General features: G+C 35.0%; 3 protein-coding genes across 6 annotated transcripts; all 3 read right to left on the bottom strand.

Annotated features, from left to right (window-relative positions):
- Positions 1–5,061: 5,061 nt before the first annotated feature.
- On the bottom strand, positions 5,062–17,937 carry LOC147293503 (replication protein A 70 kDa DNA-binding subunit B-like). Of its 4 annotated transcripts, XM_086232679.1 has the most exons (13): positions 17,827–17,937; positions 16,944–17,695; positions 15,777–16,865; positions 10,458–10,613; positions 9,362–9,635; positions 9,126–9,225; positions 8,918–9,042; positions 8,747–8,828; positions 8,527–8,659; positions 7,240–7,403; positions 6,279–6,779; positions 6,029–6,157; positions 5,062–5,439 (listed from the first exon to the last, which is right to left on the bottom strand). In XM_086232679.1, the coding sequence occupies exons 4-13, from the start codon at positions 10,599–10,601 to the stop codon at positions 5,289–5,291; spliced, it is 1,803 nt and encodes a 600-aa protein (XP_086088805.1). In that variant the 5' UTR covers positions 10,602–10,613; positions 15,777–16,865; positions 16,944–17,695; positions 17,827–17,937; the 3' UTR covers positions 5,062–5,288. The 4 variants fall into 4 exon arrangements, with proteins under 4 accessions (XP_086088805.1, XP_086088804.1, XP_086088807.1 ...); XM_086232678.1 differs by having other exon boundaries at positions 16,944–17,891; XM_086232680.1 differs by having other exon boundaries at positions 5,299–5,434; positions 16,944–17,891.
- On the bottom strand, positions 10,606–11,237 carry LOC147293505 (uncharacterized). The gene is made up of 2 exons (XM_086231083.1): positions 10,724–11,237; positions 10,606–10,613 (listed from the first exon to the last, which is right to left on the bottom strand). The coding sequence occupies exons 1-2, from the start codon at positions 11,232–11,234 to the stop codon at positions 10,606–10,608; spliced, it is 519 nt and encodes a 172-aa protein (XP_086087209.1). The 5' UTR covers positions 11,235–11,237.
- Positions 11,285–14,829, bottom strand: LOC147293504 (uncharacterized). Its single transcript, XM_086231082.1, has 4 exons — positions 13,701–14,829; positions 13,204–13,597; positions 11,502–12,999; positions 11,285–11,317 (listed from the first exon to the last, which is right to left on the bottom strand). Exons 1-4 carry the CDS (start codon positions 14,827–14,829, stop codon positions 11,285–11,287), a joined length of 3,054 nt encoding a protein of 1,017 aa, XP_086087208.1.
- Positions 17,938–19,560: the final 1,623 nt, after the last annotated feature.

Raw genomic sequence — 19,560 nt, 5'->3', positions numbered from 1 at the left:
TTAAAATAAAAAAAGCTCTAAATACTTATTATAGAAAATTTTGAAATTATTTCCTATTATATATTTCATTAAAATTATTTTTCTATGAATTTATAAAATTGATGGTTTTAAAAAGAAATGCTTTTATAAATTGGTTTAAGGTTTTATTTTGACAAAATTAAATGTTTAGATTTTAAACGATCTTTTGATCTAGTTGGATAAGGCTCGGGAGTGGACACGAAGAAGACGTGAAACGGAGCTACGACCATCAAGTTTCGAGTATTTTAAGTTAAATGGCAATTTTGTAAATTCGTCAGCTAGGGTTTTACTATAAAACCTAACTTCAGCATTTTTTTTTCTCATTTTCCTCCTCAGCAGCCGGCCCGCACACCCCCTTCTCTCTCTCTCTTCTCTCTCCTCTGCTGTGAGCTCTTTCCGGCCATCTTTTCATCGTCCAGCAGCCAACACCGGCGACATGGACCCCAATTAACTTGTCTCTTCCTCTTCTTTCTATTCCTGCCTTTTGATTGCCCAACAACCTAATGAAAACATAGATTTAAACCAAACCTGAACCAACCTTCTTCTTCGATGGGTCACTAATTTCGGCGACATCTTGCCATCGAGTGGGTCCTGAAATCTTCCCCTGGGTGAGATGAATTCAATGGTGTAAACACTCAGCCCGTTCAGCCGCCGTACGTGGTGGTTTGAAACCCTAACAACCCTGACCCTTCTCCGTCGTTTCTGGCGATCTAGGCGGCGAATTTCGATGATCTTCATCGGGGTTTACTCCTCTCCTCTGTTTTCATTATAATCTTTTTTCTTTGTTCTCATTAAACTTCTATTTTTTCATTATAATTTTTTTTTTTCATTTGCAGGTCTCTACTCTCTAGATCGATTTTTGATGTGGTATGGTTGTTTTTGTAATATTTTTTAGTTATTTGCAAATTCTACAAATCTATTTTAGGGTTTAGTGCAAGTCAATTTTTCGATTATAGTATGGTTGTGGAATTAATTTATGTGCAATATTGGTTCAGAAACTCTCTTTTGTATAGTATAGTATAGTATAGATTTCGCATTGTGAAGTTGGTTGAGAAACTCTCTTTTGTATTCTGGGTATGTTGGTGATGGTTGATGTAATGTAGATGGCAGGTTTTGTCGCCTAAAGTGTGAAATTTTTTGCGCCAGCCTATCTCGCCAAGTTTTTGAGTGAAATTTTTACCCTTGGGCGACGAAATGAGGAAATTATTTCGCCGCCCAAGATCCCTTTAGGTGACGAAATTTAAGACTTGAATTTATTTTGCAAATTATAATTTAAAAAAGTGTTTTTTTTTTTTTCACAAATATATTTTGTATTTAAAATATATATAATAAATCATTATAAGATTATAATATACTTAATAATATACAATAGGATTCTAAATTTTAACTTAATTAATAAATTATAGTTATAATTTTAAATATATAGAAATATTAAATATATTAAAAATTCACAGTTTCTTAATTTCTACATCTCTGATTGAGCTAATTTTTTGCATGAATGATCCTTGAGTGGGAAACTAAAAAATGAACGGTTCGGATCGTTGAAACACGATCGATATATGACCATCTACATATAAATGAACGGTTTCGACACTTGAAGAGTATAATTCTATTAACTATTTTGTTCAAACCTTGTCGTTTCAATAATTGGGAAGACCACAACGTGATGTCAACGATCGGAGCCGTTCATTTTCTATGTTCATACTCAAATATCATCCTTGCAAAAAATCGGCTCAATCGAAGCTCATATACCCGTCCGATTATCATTATAAAAACCACGATCGTTCATTAATTCGACCATCGTGACCTAACTTCTACATCTTCGATTGAGCTAAATTTTTGCAGAGATGATATTTGAGTATGGAACTAAAAAATGAACGGTTAGGATTGTTGAAAACACGATCGCATCGTATTGTTATATAGAAATATAAATGCACATAAAAAATGAACTGGACTTTGGGCGAGGAATCTATAGATTTGTCGCCCAAAGTGACTTTAGTTGAGGAATCTATAAATTTGTTGCCCAACGTCATTGAAGGCAAGGAATAATTTCATCGCCTAAAGTAACTTTGGGTGATGAATCTGCAGATTCGTCGCCCAAAGTATGGCCCTAATACCAGTTTTTACAAATTTATAATTTATATTTAGTATTTAAAAAAATATATATATAATAAATCATTATAATAAGATTGTATTCTTAATAATATATAATATGATTCTAAATTTTAACTTAATTACTAAATTATATTTATAATTTTAAATATATAGAAATATAAAATGTATTAAAAATTTCATAGTTTCCTAACTTCTACATCTCCGATTGAGCTAATTTTTTGCATGAATGATCCTTGAGTGGGAAACTAAAAAATGAACGGTTCGGATCATTGGAACACGATCGATATATGACCATCTACATATAAATGAACGGTTTTGACACTTGAAGGGTATAATTCTATTAACTATTTTGTTCAAATCTTGTTGTTTCAGTAATTGTGAAGACTACAATGTGATTTCAATGATTGGAGCCGTTCATTTTCTATGTTTATAGTCAAAGATCATCCCTGCAAAAAATTGGCTCAATCGAAGTTCATCTACCCGTTCGATTATTATTATAAAGAGTAAATTATAATTTAGTACCTCAACTTTACACTGATTTTCAATTTAGTACCCCAACTTTAAAAATTTGACAAAAAGTACCTTAACTTTCATTTTGTGTCAAAATAGTACCTCCGTTAGTTTTTCTGTCAAATAAACCGTATATGCTGACGTGGCAGGGGTATTTTCGTCTTTTTACCCACATTTAAAAATAATAATATTTTTAAAAAGTTTTGAATAAAAAAATTCTTAAAAAAATTAAAACTTTTAAAATAAACATTAAAAAAATTAAAACTTTTATTTTTAATTTTTTCCCCTCTTCCCGCCCGGCCCCCGGCCTTGCCCCTAGCCATCCCCTCCCCTCCCCGCCCCCACCCAGCCATCCCAGCCATCCCCTCCCTTCTCCCCGTCGCACCCCCAGTCTCGTCCCCCGTCCTGAATACAAATTTTTTTTAAAATAAATTAAAATTAAAAAATTAAAAAAAAAAATTTGGGGGAAATGGGCAAGGGGATGTCGGGGGTTTGGGTAAGGGGTGGAGGGCTGGGTTGGGGTGGGTAAGGGGGGTGAGGGGGGGAGGGGCGAGGATGGGTGGGGGCGGGCTGGGATGGCTGGGGGATGGGGCTGGGTGGGGGCAGGGCGGGATGGGGAAGGGAGGGGCTGGGGCTGGAGCTGGGGGAGGGGTGTGCGACGGGGGTTGGGGCTGGGGGGTGCGACGGGCTGGGGGAGGGGTGCGACGGGGACTGGGGTGGGGGGGAGGGGTGGGTCGGGCAGGGAGAGGGGGAGTGGGAGTGGGAGTGGGTGGGGGTGGGCTGGGGGGAGGGGAGGGCAGGGGCGGGTCTGGCAGGGAGGGGGGCGGGCTGGGGAGGGGAGGGGTGGGGGCTGGCTGGGGAGGGGAGGGGAAGAGAGGGACTGGCTGGGGGCTGGCTGGGGAGGGGAGGGGAGGGGATGGCGGGGGTGGGGGCTTTTTTTTTTATTTTATTATTTTTAAAAAATTTGTATTCAAAAATTTAAAAATAATTTATTATTTTTTAAATTTGAGGAAAAAGACGAAAATACTAGTTCATCCAAAATCACTCCAGATCATTCACAAAAAGACCAAACAGGAAGCTAAGTCCACTGTTTGAAGTTTTTGCATTAACGTACCGAATTTTTGCATCAACACAAATGATGGGTTCACTAGTGAAATCATGCATCTAGGCGAATTACAAGTGTGCTAGATCATGATCTTGTAATTTTCCCTCTTAGCTTTTTTGTTTTTGTTTTTTAAAATTTAATTGTGAGGTTTTAAAGTTTTTTTTTTTACTTTTTAATAATTATTTTTTTTAGGCAAGGAGACGTTTTTGCCCCTCAAATTGGTATTTTTACTAAAACTCTTGATTGAGCCAACCAGAAAGTTTGAGATTCTTAATTGGAACAAACAGAATGTGACCATCCTCAACTGCGACAAGGGGTATAGTTGAAATTACTTTTGCTAAAATTATCCCTTTAGTATATAATATGACTTTTTTCAAATAATGCATCAAAATTAAAGGCATTTTAGTCAACAAGAGATCATGAATAAACCAAATTGACCCTAGGTATAAGACATGTGTAACATATATGACCAAATTTTGTTAGTATTTTTTCACACAAAAGTCATATTATATACCAATTTGGGACAAATTAAAGTTTAGGTATGAAATTATGACAAATAATAGTTTAGGTACCTAGTTATGACAAGTTCCAAAGTTCAAGTACCAAAAGTGAAAAAATCCAAAAATTTTCTAGTGAAATTTGGATCGGGATATTACATTTTTCTGCTTTGGTTGCTTGATTGTAGTCATTGGCCAAACTTTTTGTCACACCCCAAAATCCTGCACATCATAGCAGCACCCACCCACCTTGCTGCCGGCCCCACCGCTGGCACTCCCTCCTCTTCTTCTCCTTCTCTCTCTCTCTTTCCTCTTTTCCTCTCTTTCCCATTCCCTCTCTTCTCTCTATTGGTTGAAGTGGGGTGGAGGCTGACGACCATGCCAATGATCGAGAGAGGAGAGAGAACATGAAAGAGAGGAAGAAGTTACCTAACCACGCAATTTCTGTCAAAGTCTGGTAGAGGATCCACTTCTGAGGAAATAAACACACAGCTCCACCCCTTTTCCCCCACAATAGAGATATATAGTTAGTTGCAGGCTTGCAGCCTTGTAGGGGAAAAACTGCTGGAAAGAAGAATGACCAAAAACCATGGTGCAATAAGTTACGGCCAAACAAGTAAATTAGACACATAGCATAATAAAGCAGTAGTTGACATACAACACCCCAAATAGGTAAAACTAGAATTAATGCCCGCACGTTGCTGCGGGTAATAAGAAGTGATAAAATGTTTTGAGGAGACGTGTGTTTGGTTTGTTAAGATGTTAATGATATGTTAAAATAGTTATGAGGTTTGAAAATACAGTATGAGTCGTTGGGTTTCACATGATTCAAAATATAAGTGCCTTTTATAGGATGTGTTTAGATGTGGGCAAAGGCTTGCCTGTTTGTTGTTTTAAGATATTGATCATATCTTAAAAGTGCAAACAGGTTTCAAAAAATATTACAATGTATGAGAGAAATGAGTGTTAGTTTAAACAAAAGAGAAACTAATATGTAATCGTTGATTGTTCAAAAGAGGTATTTGTGGTCATCTGAGAAGGGGTCAAATTGTGCTTGGTGAGCCGCGGTCCTTTGCTTTGTCATGAGCGGTGGTTTGTTGGAGGGGGAGATGTTGGGCAAGTTTATTTTCTTCCTTTGCTGTGGGGCTTTTGTCTCCTTTATTGTCCTTTGTTGGGAGGACTTTATCTGCTGTGCTGCATTTTTGGTTAACCATAGAAAGTGTTAGAAATTGGAGGATCTCAGGTTAAAGTGAAAGAAAAAAAGGAATGAATAACAGATGTTAATTGTGTTGTTTGTTTGTTTTGTGATTTGATTTTAGGTAAATGAAATTATATATCATTATTTAACAATCAGGATGAAAGAAAGAGTGTTAGAATTGAAGGTTGAGTGCAATATGTATAAGATGAACCAATTGAAGAATGCATCTAACAATATATGTTTGGTAATATTGAATGATTCTGATATTTGAGAGTAGAGAACAAAAGAAGGGAATATGTTAAATTGAGATATAGAAAAGAGGGAAAAAAATGTGGAGAAGTGCTATATAAACTGAAAGGAATGCATTGTAAGATTTGCTTATTGAGATTGATAAAAGCGATATTGCTTTATAAAAGATAATTGTATGCGAGATAAAAACTGTACATAGTTCTTCAAAGTAACAAATTCTAATTCATGAGGTTTTAATAAGTGTAATTGAAAGTATGAGTCAATGGTGGATGCAGTAAAAATAGTAGTGGAGTATTATATGATCTGTCAATTTCAGTGTATGAGTATGGATTATACCTGGCCATGATTTTGGTTGTTTTTTTTTTTAAAGCCATGAGAGGGATGTCATCTGAGCCCAAAATATCCTCTGTGGGTGCTGCATTCTTAGCTGTATCTCTGCTGATGATTTCTTCAATTGTTGCTTCTCTGTCAGCGACGGTTTTTGGAAGAATAGGAAAAAAAGGAATGCATGTTAGAATTCAAAAAAAATGTGTTATAATTTGAATAGTATTAGCATGAGGGGTTAAAGGTTTTATAAATTAGGTACCTCTTGAATTTTTTTCTTACGTTGGTCAGAGAAGTGAAAAGAGCTCTTTTGACTGCAGCTTTTTTGGGTGATGGGAGAGTGGGGTATTTTCTGAAAGCCCTTGTTGAACCAGAAAGTGTTTTTGGTGGGAATTTTTTTGAAGCAGGTGATGGAGTGGAAAGAAGGGTTTTTTGGTTGATTTGTTCTGTTGCATGCACAACCATTTGTTGATCGGTTGGAAGAGAGGGTTGTTCAAGGATCTGGGTTTCATCATCAAAAACAGCATGGATCAAGAGGTCATTTCTTTTGAAATCTGTTTTCATGCCTCCAAACCTGATTTGAAAATTTTTAGTTTGGCCTCTGAGTCGAAGTATATGATCTGGGAATTGACTCTGGTCATTGAAACCCTGCTCAACAACTAATCCGAAGCATGAGATTCCAAAAAGTTGCTCAGCGGCCTCTCCAATTATGATAACACTGGTTGTGTTACTTGCGTCTGCAATCGCAAAACTGACTTTGAACCTGCAATTGTATTGTGAGTTGGTATTTCTGAATTGAAGAATGTAAGTTGAGACAGTATAAGAAGGTTGAAGATAACGTATTATGTGGTATATACATGTGTTTTTTTGGTATTTGATTGATTGTAGTTGCAAGAATGTTGTCAGGTTTTAAACTTGCTAGCTTTGTATTCTGGTAATATTACATTTATTTGTTAAGAGAGATGAAGTGCATGTGCAAAAGTGATTATATGGTTTAATTATTTAAGGTGTGTGCTAAGGGTTTTGTTAGTAATGAAAATAGGTAGTATGGATGTGCATTATGCATGGTAAATATAAATAATTTTAAAATGTAGGATGTATGGTATTTTTAAAGAATGTATGTTATGTACAGGTGAGAACTATACACAGTGGTTAAAGTGTATAAAGTATATAGTTTAGAATTGTTTGCCAAACATAAAAAGAAAGAAAAAAAAATTGGTTACCAAGGGATAGGAAGTGTGGTGAGGGTGCCGTGTCTTGGGCAAATGAGTTCATCACTTTGAGGTGAAGGCTTGACCTGCTTGTGGCAAGTTGGACATGCTCTGTACCACCACCCAGCATTTGTGTTAAACCGTGTAATGGTTGCACGGCAGATAATCAGCTTGTCCTATAAGTTGTTGGAAATAAGTGGTTAGGGTATTGAAGAAGTTTAAATGAAATGAAATATTTTAAATGGATGACTTGAGATAATAAATTTTTTATAAAGATGAGAAGAAATGATAATGATGATGCAATCAGGAAAGTAGGCTGCCCAAATATATTATTTGAATTCTATAAGAAAAAAGAAACAATCTGATAGTGGTTGAATTGAGAGTAGATTTTGAGTTTGGGTCGTTTTTGTTAATTGAGAGATATCTAGGGTTATAAAAGGTTGAAATACAAAATAAGGTGAATAAAACTTTTGTTTAGCATATCATATGAACCATCAAAGTAAATAGTTTTAATCGTATACAAATGTTTGAGTCTTTGGACAATGCTTACAAAGTTTTTGGCATGACTGAATATAGTAAAAACAAATTGAATTAGTCAAAACATTTTCTGAAAACTTATAATAATTTTATAGTTAATTGTGCAATAGAGGTTTTATAAAAATATGAAAGGTGATCATGGGGTAGGCAGGCTGGATAATTGTCATTATTTGATCTTTTGTCGATGCTTATGTTTAAGTTACTAATATGTAAAAATATGAAAGGTGATCATGCGGTAGGCAGGCTGGATAATTGTAATTATTTGATCTTTTGTCGATGCTCATGTTCAAGTTACTAATATCTATGTTATAATTATTTTATAAGTGTTTTAGTTGTTAACTGGTTGTTAATTGGTATGAATATTTATTGTTAATTGGTACATATAAGTCTGTATAAACATTGTTTGGTAAAGTGGATTTGGTGCAAGTATAGAATGCTTGGTTTGATAAAGTTTGCATGGTATAAATGTTTGTTACTTTGAAGATGGTTGGTATATAGTACGTTAGAGTACAACTAATATGAAGTATTGCAGTTAGGTTATGAGCAAATGTTTAGATACCTCATATTTCAGAAAGGGAAGGAGAGATGTGAAGAGTGTTAAATATGAGAAAGCAGTAAAAGTTTGTAGGCTATTGTATTTTGAAAGGGTATATTATAGTAATAATGTGAAAAATGTGAAATCATTGAAATAATGTGGTTGATAATGAAAACAATTTTAAAAATGCAGATGGGTAATAGTAGTTTGTTGTGAGTGTGGATCACCTTGTGCAGATCTGGGTCAAGTATATTTAATTCTGCCACATCCACCTTTTTACTCTCTTTTAATTGTTGGTAAGGTAGTTGTGCCATCGCTGAAGGTGGAATCACTTTGATGGCCACTGGATCATCTTTGAAACTGAATTGTTGTGGTAAAAAATATCGAATGAAAGAGTTATATCAGAAAAGTTGAATTGGTATGTTGAAAAGGTTTGAAAAATCTTACGCAATCTTGTAGGATTGAAGCTCTGGTATTGGTGGATTGATGAAATACAGGGTTGAGTTGGTGCTGCTAAGAACAGGTTTTCCTGTGGATGCGTAACAGAAAAATGAAAGAAGTTTTGTAATGAATATTGGAGATGCAAATAATAGGAAGTCGGGAAAAGTTATGAGTTACCTTGATATTCTTTCACCTTCACGCTTGTGAAAACAATAAAAATTGGTGGTGGCAACTGTTCGATAGCTGCATGGTCAAAGTTCTTTGCTGCATCGCTCCAAAGTGTGATTCTCATTGTCTGATGCCTGAAAAAAAAAATTGAGGACAAAATGTTTTAATGTCGATTGTAAAAGTGTTAAATTTGTAAAGATTTGGTTAATGGTTGTACCTTATGTTTTCTATATACACCTCACATTTGCTCTCCAACCTTGTTTTGTCAACCATTTTTTGTTCCAGATGTTGTATTGCAGTTATGTGCCCCATCACATCTTCCAAATACATGGAAAAATCACAGGCAGATGTTTAAGGTGCATAAGAGAAGTGTGTGATCATAATTTGATTGGTGTAAGAGAATAAATAAAATTAATGAAAATAATGGGAAAAAGTGTGTTTTGCGTTGAGCACCTGTTAGAATTGTGGTTGTATTTACGCGTGTGGATAGTTGGCTGTAATCCATGAGGTGAAAACGGTGTGCTGGAATGTTTGGTTGAACAATTGTCAATTGCTTGAATATGGTTCTCTCGTTAAAAATGATAGCAGCAGCATGAGGAACGACTTTGTAGACTGATCTGCTCTTGATTGTGTGAAAGCAGCTGATGTCATAGGCAGCTCCTGACTGCATCTTTGGAGCAACACAATCATAGTCAATTTCTTTGACTGTTGCTTGAATCGCATCTCCCTTGATTTAGTAGAAAAATACATTTAGTTAATCATGGTAGAATTGGAAGAATCAAGAAAACAGATAAATTTTAAAAATGCAGACAGCAAATGAATTATGATATTGAAATGTGAGAAAATGGAGGATCAAATTGATTGGTTTGTATAGGTTATCTGCAGGGTATACTAAATGATACTCATGCTATATGAAGTTTATTAGACTAACTATCATACATATAGAGCATATGAATTTTGATCATTTAACAAAGGTAGCATTTACTATTTTAAAAAAGAGTCGGTTATATGAATATTTAATATCTGCAGACAATTTGTGAAAGGGTTGTATAAGTGTTTTTTAGCAGATAATTGTGGGTGCAAAGACGTGAAACAATTGTGTAAAGATATGAATGAATGGCTGCAAATTGGAGAGATGATAGGTGGTTAAAAAAATATATATACAGATATGATTTTTCCTATTTGAAAGATTGAAATTGTGGTTTAATTATGTGTTGTAATTTTGATTTCTTAAAATTGGGGCTAGCAAGAGCGGTTTAATTTTGTTTAGATATTGATATACTGTGAGGAGTATAAGGTGGTTGTTGCAGTATTGTTGTTGAGCAGGGTATTGTTCATATGTAATGGTTTGAAAAAAAATATTGTTAGTGAGTTAATTAATATTTTTTAGGAGGAAAACAGTTTTTGAAAGGTGTCTCTGCATTGAGAAATGGTGTTGGGAAAGTATGTTTGATCCATATTTAAGTGAAGATATTTGATTTTTGAAAATGAGATTTATTTAAAGGAACAGCAATATCAGTAAAATAAGTAATGAGAACAGTTGATTTACCATTGCATCAACCAATATGCATTCTAAACCAGCGAATTGATGATCAGATCCAAAAACCTTTGGCCTCCAGATCCTGCAAATTCGAACCCTAATTTTGAGTTTGTCTTGATGGGGCTGCAAGCTTCTGACTGGAGTGATATTCATCGCATCAAAGGGCTGAAATATAATATATTTGGTGTGAGTAAAAGAAGAAATAAACTTTGGTAAGTGAGTATACATATAAAATAAATAGAGATGTTTAGATATGCATAGAGAGAAGTTTAAACCTGAAACTAAATTTTGGAGAACGTCTTTATAGACAATGTTTTTAGTGTAATTATTTGGCATTTCTCCATTGTTGTCTATAATAATTTTAAGCCCTTCCCTTGATGTAACCCTTGACAATGCGACATACAATTGTCCATGGGTAAAGACAGGCTGGGGAAGATATAAACCAACTGTTTTAAGGGATTGTCCTTGGCTCTTATTTATGGTCATTGCATAACTTGGTCTAATTGGGAATTGACGTCTTTTAAAAGTGAAAGGCCATTTTTTTTCTGTTGCTGTAAGGCTGATTCTAGGTATAAAAAATTTATGACCAATGTTGCTACCAGTCAGTATCTTTGCTTCAATAACTCTATTAGTCATTTGGGTTATAACCAATCTAGTTCCGTTACATAGCCCTGAAGATTGGTTTAAGTTCCTTAATAACATGATGGGCATGCCTATTTTTAAAGCTACACTATGTGGAGGCAAGCCATTGAATTCAAGCTGATTAAGGAATTCTGTGGGATACATTATGGTAAGATTTTCTAAATTTCCAGATGAAGAGGATAGAGAATCAGAACTTAAATAAGTTCTGGCTTCTCCAGGTAATAAATCTATAGCATAGTTATTGATCTCAGTAACAGTAGAATTCTTAGGCGTGATAATGGCTCTTTCTCTTAAGTAAGCATAATTGTCAAAGTGGCTAAGAAAGTCTGGATATGTTGCAAAAAAAATGGAGTCAATTGGATCTGTGTATGACTCAATCAATAAATCTGCAGGAATTTCTACCCATGATACCTCTTCATCTGTTGGATCATTTATATCACATATTTGACCATCACCAATTTTGAGTATCCAAGCAGCAAAGTCTGCAAGTTTTGTTCTTTCTTCATTGTTTAACCCCTCTTTTGATAGCCTCATATTTTCTTTTAAACAAAAAATTTTGAAAGAAGGCCATAGGTATGAACTGTTAAGAGTGGCATGTACTATTTCTTCCCTTGTTCCAGATGGAATGACTGGTAGTATTTGCCTAAAATCACCCCCCAGTAAAAAAGGTTTCCCACCAAATGGCATAGTCTGACCTGAATTATGTAAATGCGATAGAATATCACATAGTGATTTGTCTAGTGCTTCAAAACAATCCCTATGATTCATAGGTGCTTCATCCCAAACAACTAAGGCAGCCTTTTCAATTAATTTAGCAAGATGAGTCTGTTTTTTGATTGGACATATGGAAGAATCAGTGAGATTGAGAGGAATTTGAAACCTAGAATGAGCTGTTCTGCCTCCAGGTAACAGCAAGGATGCAATACCTGATGAAGCAACAGCTAGAACAATTTGACCTTCAGATCTAATTTTATTAATGATTGTGTGCCACAAAAAAGTTTTTCCAGTTCCCCCGTGCCCATAAACAAAAAACAAACCAGATTTTTTTTCATTTATGGCAGTTATAACAGAATCATACACTTGTCTTTGTTCTTTGTTGAGTTGAGTGATTAAAATAGAATGTTCATTGGCTAACTGATGAAGATCATAATTTAATTCTTCTCTCAACAATTTATTCCTAATTTGTAACATGCTTTGTTCATCAGGAATTGGAAGATCATGATCTTTTAAGCTGCTAGATGATGCATTAAACAGTTGTTCTAGCTCATAGAGAAGTGAATTTTTTAATTCAGATGGTGGCACAATGAGATTAGGCATACAAAATGTTTTTCTAAGATTATATAACATGTCATCACACATATTATGCCAATGAGCATCGAAAATGAGTGCAGGATTTGCTACATCACAAAACAAAATTATTGTAACAAATAATTGCCTTAATTCAGTGCATGATGCTGTGCTGAGAACATTTTCTAAGGCTTCAATCCATTCTTTATCATCCCCTAACAGACCTAGAGACCTACATACAGACTGATATGATGGGTGTTTAATGCCATGAAGAGTTTTTATATCATCAAAATCAAAGGCACCTTTATGGGAATTTAAAAGCATTCTGAAGTAGTACAATTCTCCGGCTGCAGGGTGTACATAAGCTATTCTGCCTATACATTTGCCTTTTTTCCTAGGTGTCCAAATCTTATCGCGGGAATTCCATACGAATCTAGAAGGAAATTCTGAATAACATAAGTTTTGTGCTTGAGGAAAATTTTTGTTTGCTTGAAACCAACCGGTTAACATTGTATCCTGAATTGCTTCACGATCAAGAATCGAATGAAGTGATTGATCTTCACTGAAGATGACATTTTGCTCTAAAGGCAGATGTATAGGCAATCGTTCAATGGCAGGTTGTCTACAGTGAATAGGGAATTGAAATAATCTCCATGCAGCTTCATATGGTGATATATATCTACAGTTAAGATAGGATAATATTTCATCTTGTGGCTTGTTTTCAATTATGACCCTAGCCCTATCTGAACCTTTGTTGATGTATTTGAATAAATATTTGATAAGCATTGATTGACAACACAATTCAACATTTATATGAGCGTTATACCTTAATAACAATTCTGAATTGTAAGGCACTATAAAACTGTTATCAACCTTTATTCCATTTTTGAGGACAAAGCTATTAGGATTATCACGACGCCTATATGTAGGAAAGCCATTGGTTTCAAAAACAGTTTCAGTTTTGTATTGCTTTGGGAAAAATTTAGAGCACTTTCCTCCTCGCATGCAAGGGGAATTAGGATTTAAATGACCACATGGACCATGGATCATGAACTGATCTACAATATGATAAAGTGTTGGATCCAAAGTTTTGTCTGGTAATTCAGCTGAGATTATCGAGTCAATATCTGCTGCAGATGATGATTTGAAATTGTGTTCTAACCAAATGAGGAGGTGACAATGAGGCAATCCTCTCTTTTGAAATTCAATTGTATGAACTTCTGTTTGATGTGAGAGACAGAGAAAAAAAGACAGGATTGATTAATTTTGTATTTTTAAAAGGAAGAAAGCCAGCAAAGAACAAATTTTGTTGATGAAATTCACCTGCTGCAAGTGGTCCGAAAGGTTGTCCTGATTTGATGTAACTAACCATATCATCCAATTTGATTTTGAACATTCTGGCAATGATGTCAGGCCTATCCTCTGGTTTAGAGCCAGGTTTTCTAAGAAGTTCTCTAACAATTTCAGGCCACTTGACATTGGAAGTAAAAGTAATAAAAAGATCGGGATTGCCATAATGCCTACAAATTGCCATAGCATCTTGATAATTATTAATCATATATCTAGCACTGCCAGTGTGTGATGTTGGCAATATAACTCGCTGTCCTAGATCATTGGCATTTGTATGACCCATTGAAATTGCATCATAAATGCCTTTATAAACTTCAGTCCTGAGGTTTTTTTGATTTTTTCTAATAAAATCTAATCGATCCTCTTCAAGAGTTGCATAGGCATCCACTAAAAATTGTTGAAACAATCTACCACCTTTTAAGAGTGTGCTAAATTCAAATTGCCTCTCCTGAATTTGATAAGCTATAAAGGCTCTCATAGGTACCCTTCCTGTTTTTGGCTGATGACCTTTAAAATTAGGATTCCATTTAATATTAGGGCTATAACCATCTTCACCATGAGGAAATAGAATAGGATATTGTAAAGACATGAATTTTGGATTTAATTTTGTTATTCGTTTCAACTCTCCATTTTGATTTTCTATGACAATATCTCTGTTTGAATCAAAGAGACCAATATCTCCCACTATGAGACCAGCAATTTCATCAGATGTTGGGCTTTCATATTGTTTATCATGATCTAACTGCTTTCCTAATATTCTTACTTTGACATCAGTAATAGAATTGCTTTCTAATTTATCCCTGACTGTTCTAAAGAATTTCACTAACTCATTTGATTGGTCAAACATTTTGATAAGGCCTTCAACAACTTTTGGATCAAGATTTGAATTATTTTGTTTAGAATTAACTGCATTAAGGCGATTCATAACTTCATTATAGGTGTCATAGACATAGAGCTGGGCAAACTTTGGAGAATCGCCTTCCGGCGGTAACAATGACCCCATTAAATGATGAACCTGCCCACTAATTTTAAAAATGTAAGGACCTGGCCTATTGTTAATTGAATGATCAATTTTGGCTCCCATTGAAGTGAATGCAAACATAGAATTGTATGCCCTAATATTGTCCCTAAATACAGAGCTTCCCTGGCCTTTTCTTGCATCAAGTAAATTATCTAAAAAGTTAGGGGTTGGTTTGGTAATTGGAAGTTTAACTTTCCCTTGCAAACAACAAAGACTAAACAAAGGCTGTCTGTCTGTAGATTTTTTAGCAATGGATTCAGTGAGCCAAAAAAGTGCATCACAGTAAATGCACTTATAATCTTTATCTCCAAAATCCACATACTTGTGAATGACTCCTATGGAAAGAAGAAGCATGAAAGAAAGAAAGAAAGAGTATCAATGCATATCATCATTGATAGGACAATAATGTAGAAATGTTGAAATTAATTTGAATCAAAAATTAAACATACTCTGTCTTTTCTTCTGATAAAATGATTGACTCTTACAGCTGCGATCCGCACTGTTTTCATTCGATGTGGAGCTCATGGGCGGAAGTTCAGAATGAAGAACATTTAGATTATAGGACACAATATCAGAATTAGAGTCTAATTGTTCCAAAGGGACCTGATGTGTAGTTGGCTGAATTGTGTTAATATGCGTTAAAGTTGTATTCCTAATAGACTTGTGTTTTTTCCTATGAGTTGGAGAATTTAATTCACAGGCAGTGATAGAAAGAACATCAGAGACATTCTCAGTGGGAAGTTCGACAGCAGTTGAAACATCAGGACAGTCAACTTTGCCTAACATGAGTAATCTAGTACGAACCCTAGACTTTTTATTCATCACATCAAAAGAAAAAACCTTCAAGGAATGAATAAATAGCTGGAGGAAAAAAAGAGACATATATAAATCAATTGCAATCTGAAAAGAACATATATATAACAACCAATCAAAGGAAAATGATGTTCATCCATGAGCAGAATATATTTAACATGACAAATAACAGATGCACAATCAACATATTTAAAGAATAGATGCGAAAAGCTAACCTTCTGCGCAGCAAGATCAAATGCAACAACAGCGCAGGGTCAAGTTGAAGCTGAAACAACCAACAGAAGAGTACCTAGAAAACATATGTATGAATGTTAAAAATGAAGCAATCTGAAAAAAACAAAGCTAAACTTAGATATAAGAAAAATAAAAGATGTGAAAAGTATAAACATAAAAGTATAAGGGAGAGAATTTGATTTGATTTATTTGAAAGGCAAACATTCAAAAAAATGTAAAAAATGACAGTGCGGGCATAAATGTTAATGTATTTTTTGGCAAAAATGCAAAAAACACACTGATTCAGAATAAGAAAAAATGCTGAGCGACATAAATAAGAATGTTTGATCGGAATATGTATGATATGAGAAAAAATCAACAACGTATACAGAAAGGAATATTTGATAAGATTTAAACATCCTCGTATGCGTCAACATAAACCAAAACAATGAAACGAATAAAATGAAAGCGCACAAATCCAGGAGAAAAAGTACAGGCCGAAAAACAGAAAGATAGTCAGATAATCTAATGGGAAGTGTAATTAGTGTTCATTGCATGGGATAAGCAGATACAATGAAGATATGCATAGTGATGAAAGTTGACATCTGTGTACCCAGGTAGATAGGTAATAAAATTGGTACCCAATTAATTTTGTCGCAGAAGAGAGTTGATTATGGAAGAATTAAATGAAGAGAACAATTAAATAAGCGCATAAATTTTTTTTTTGATGGAGCACATAAATTTTTCTGAAGATAAAGAATTGAAAAAGGGAGCTAAAACTGGGACACAACAGAAGGGGAAAATAGGAAGCAGAGATAAAACACTAATAGAAATAAACAAATAAAAATAAAGAGAAGTCTATATTTCAATATCGAAGAATAAATGCAAGCACACACCCAGAGTGATGATATGCAAAATGCAAACAGAGACCCAGCGAAGACAGGGTAAGCAAACAGGGGCAGAAGGATATGAAAAAATGAGATGAGAGAAAGATGAAACTTATCTGATAAGGAGTAGGTAGAAACGAAGGGACTGATCTGAATCACACCACCCGAAAAAGAAACGAACGGCAATCGAAAAGCCAGACGAAGCTGAAACAGTGAAGCTGTCAGTGAGATTTGACAAAAGGAAAAAAAAATTTAAAAAACCCTAAAAAACTTGTGGCTCACCTCTCCGATGCGATGGATTAATCCCATAACCTGCTTGAAATACTGAACCAGACCAACACATCAAACGACAAAATAAACCAAAGCAGATTGTTGATCCACTTCGAATCAGAACCACAGAAATAAATGAAGGTGCGACCCAGTTCGAATCACAACCGGAGGAATACATGAAGCTGGGATGAAAGCCTCCACATGAGTTGGTTCATCTGGTTGAAACACTAACCATGAACCCAGATAAAGCAAGAAGAGACGAATGACCACAAAGGGCAGGCCCATCTGGCCTATTCTCATAATGGCAAACAGATCAAAAAAAAAGACCCCTGTGAGAGCATACCGCAGACAAACAAAGCAATGGCAAGGAATGTAAATATTTCGAAACAATATGGGCTACAACCAGGGACAGACGCAATGACAAAAAAGGGCCGAAGAAAAGGCGAAAACTCAAAAGGCGAAGGATGGGAAAATTAAGGCTGCTAGAAGGGCAAAACCGAACTTTCACGATGAACAGGCTATGAACAGTGTGAACAGTGGCGACTGGATTGCGTTTTAGTATATAGAGAATTTGACATCAAAACTTCAAAAGCATTAAAAACCGCATCCGCGAGAATTGGTACATTTACATATTACTGATATTTGTGGTTCCTAGTCTGTGTCAAATGATAAGGGAAGCCCTGTCAGCACTCTCGGACCATAACCATCTGACCACATTGCAATCCACCAGAGTGAAGTTTTTCTTCACCACCGCACAACAAAACCTGAGATCCCAGAAACAGGGGGGTAAAAGCATATGAACAAAGCAATGACAATGGGGGAAGGGGGGAGGAAGGAAGAAAGGGGATGACAATGGGGGAGAGAGAGATAGGGTACACTGGTGGTCATATCTTACAGCAAAATCTGTAATCTGAAGCACAAAAGTATATCAGTTTGCTCTTTGTTAATCTTCAATTTCAAGAAAGCTATGCGGTAGAAGTAGAACATGCCAGGTACATTAAATTGTGTTTTGCTAATTCTTCACACCTGGAGACATTAATACAAATGTTAATAGAAAATAGATCATGGTGGCAGAATATCTACATGAGCATTGAATGGATCTAATCATGTAATAATGATCTTCTTCTTTTTTTTAAAGAGGAGAAATTATTAACACAAATTCAAAAATTACAATAACAGTGAAAAAGATATCCACCTCTAAATTACATTATTGATACAACAACAAACCACCCTTTTCTTATCAGAGCAGAAAACATATCTAAAGTCCCCTGCTCCAGAAGCCCAAAGAACTTACCAATACCAAACTATATCCCCCAATTCCATCACCCCCATCCCTCTAAAATAAGATTCTCTTGTTTCTTTCCACCCTAATAACCCATATCACAGCCAACACACTACACCTCCAAAGCTCTTTAGCCTTCGTCCCTCCTCCAAAGCCTCTGAGCCTTTCACTTAGCAAAGAGAAACACCCTTCACCAACTGCCCAACTCACATCTGCTTCCCTAAAACAGTTTCAGCCATAAACTCAAGGCTACTGGACAGTAACAATGGTCTGTTTTTTCTTGTGTTTAAATGAATGTGTTGTCTATTTCAGGAAAATTCACATAATAATTTTACAGAAAAAGCATGATTTCTTGAGAAAAAGTTTTCAGATGACATCTGTAGTTCTAAGCTCAATTGATTACGCAAATAACATTTATGATTTTCAAACAAACTACTTCTGAGAAGAAAATGTTTGTCACAGAGGTATGCCTTTATAGTTAATCTTCAATCATGTTTTTGTCATGATCTAATTTGTTCATTTAACAATTTGTCTACCTATAAATTTATGGTTGATGTATATGGTTTGACCTACACTGAAAATGCCATTAATGCCCTTATAGTTGTCGAGGTTTTAATATAGTAACTAACACATTTGCTAAAAGCTAAAACATTCGTCCATATCAATCAACAAGACCCATGGTGAATATAAAATTACGTGGAAAAAAATCAATTCAAGTACCTACGAGAAGAAGACATTATAAAAAAGAATTATATTGTATCAAGATGATGTATACGTGTGACAGATACATTATCATTGTGTCAAGAAGTCAATTATATTGGATAAGGATAATGGATCTGTGAGACAAAGACGGTGAAAAAGTTAATTGTGTTGCATTAGGATGATGTATCTATCTCACAAATAAATTAATTCGTCTTTTTCCTACTTAATATTTTACTCATCATGGGTATATTGAGAAATATTTTAAAATTACAAATTTATGTAAAATGAACATGTAGCAATTATAAGGGCGTTACTGCGTTAGACACATTATTTTTTTAAAATGTACTGTCCACCAATAAAATAAGCAGACAAATCATTGAATTAGGAACCTAATCCAAAAGAAAAAGAAAATCAAACTTATTCTAAATGTATTACAAGCTAAGGACCAGAATTTCCAAAATTTACTCCAATAAAAAGAAGAAGAAAAAAAAAATCGAACCTCAATTCTCCATTTTCTTCTTCAGGAATTAGTTATGAAGCCTAAGCTATCCAGGTTTTAAACATTCTGCAGGACTCTAATTTACAACTATTAAGGAGATAAAGGCCTGCAGTGAAAACTGGATACATTAACTTGCTGGTAATTAT

This window comes from Dryas octopetala, chromosome 2, assembly GCF_963921425.1.
Source record: "Dryas octopetala chromosome 2, drDryOcto1.1, whole genome shotgun sequence".
Classification (NCBI taxonomy): Eukaryota; Viridiplantae; Streptophyta; class Magnoliopsida; order Rosales; family Rosaceae; genus Dryas; species Dryas octopetala.
This window is presented reverse-complemented; position numbering and strand designations above follow the sequence as displayed.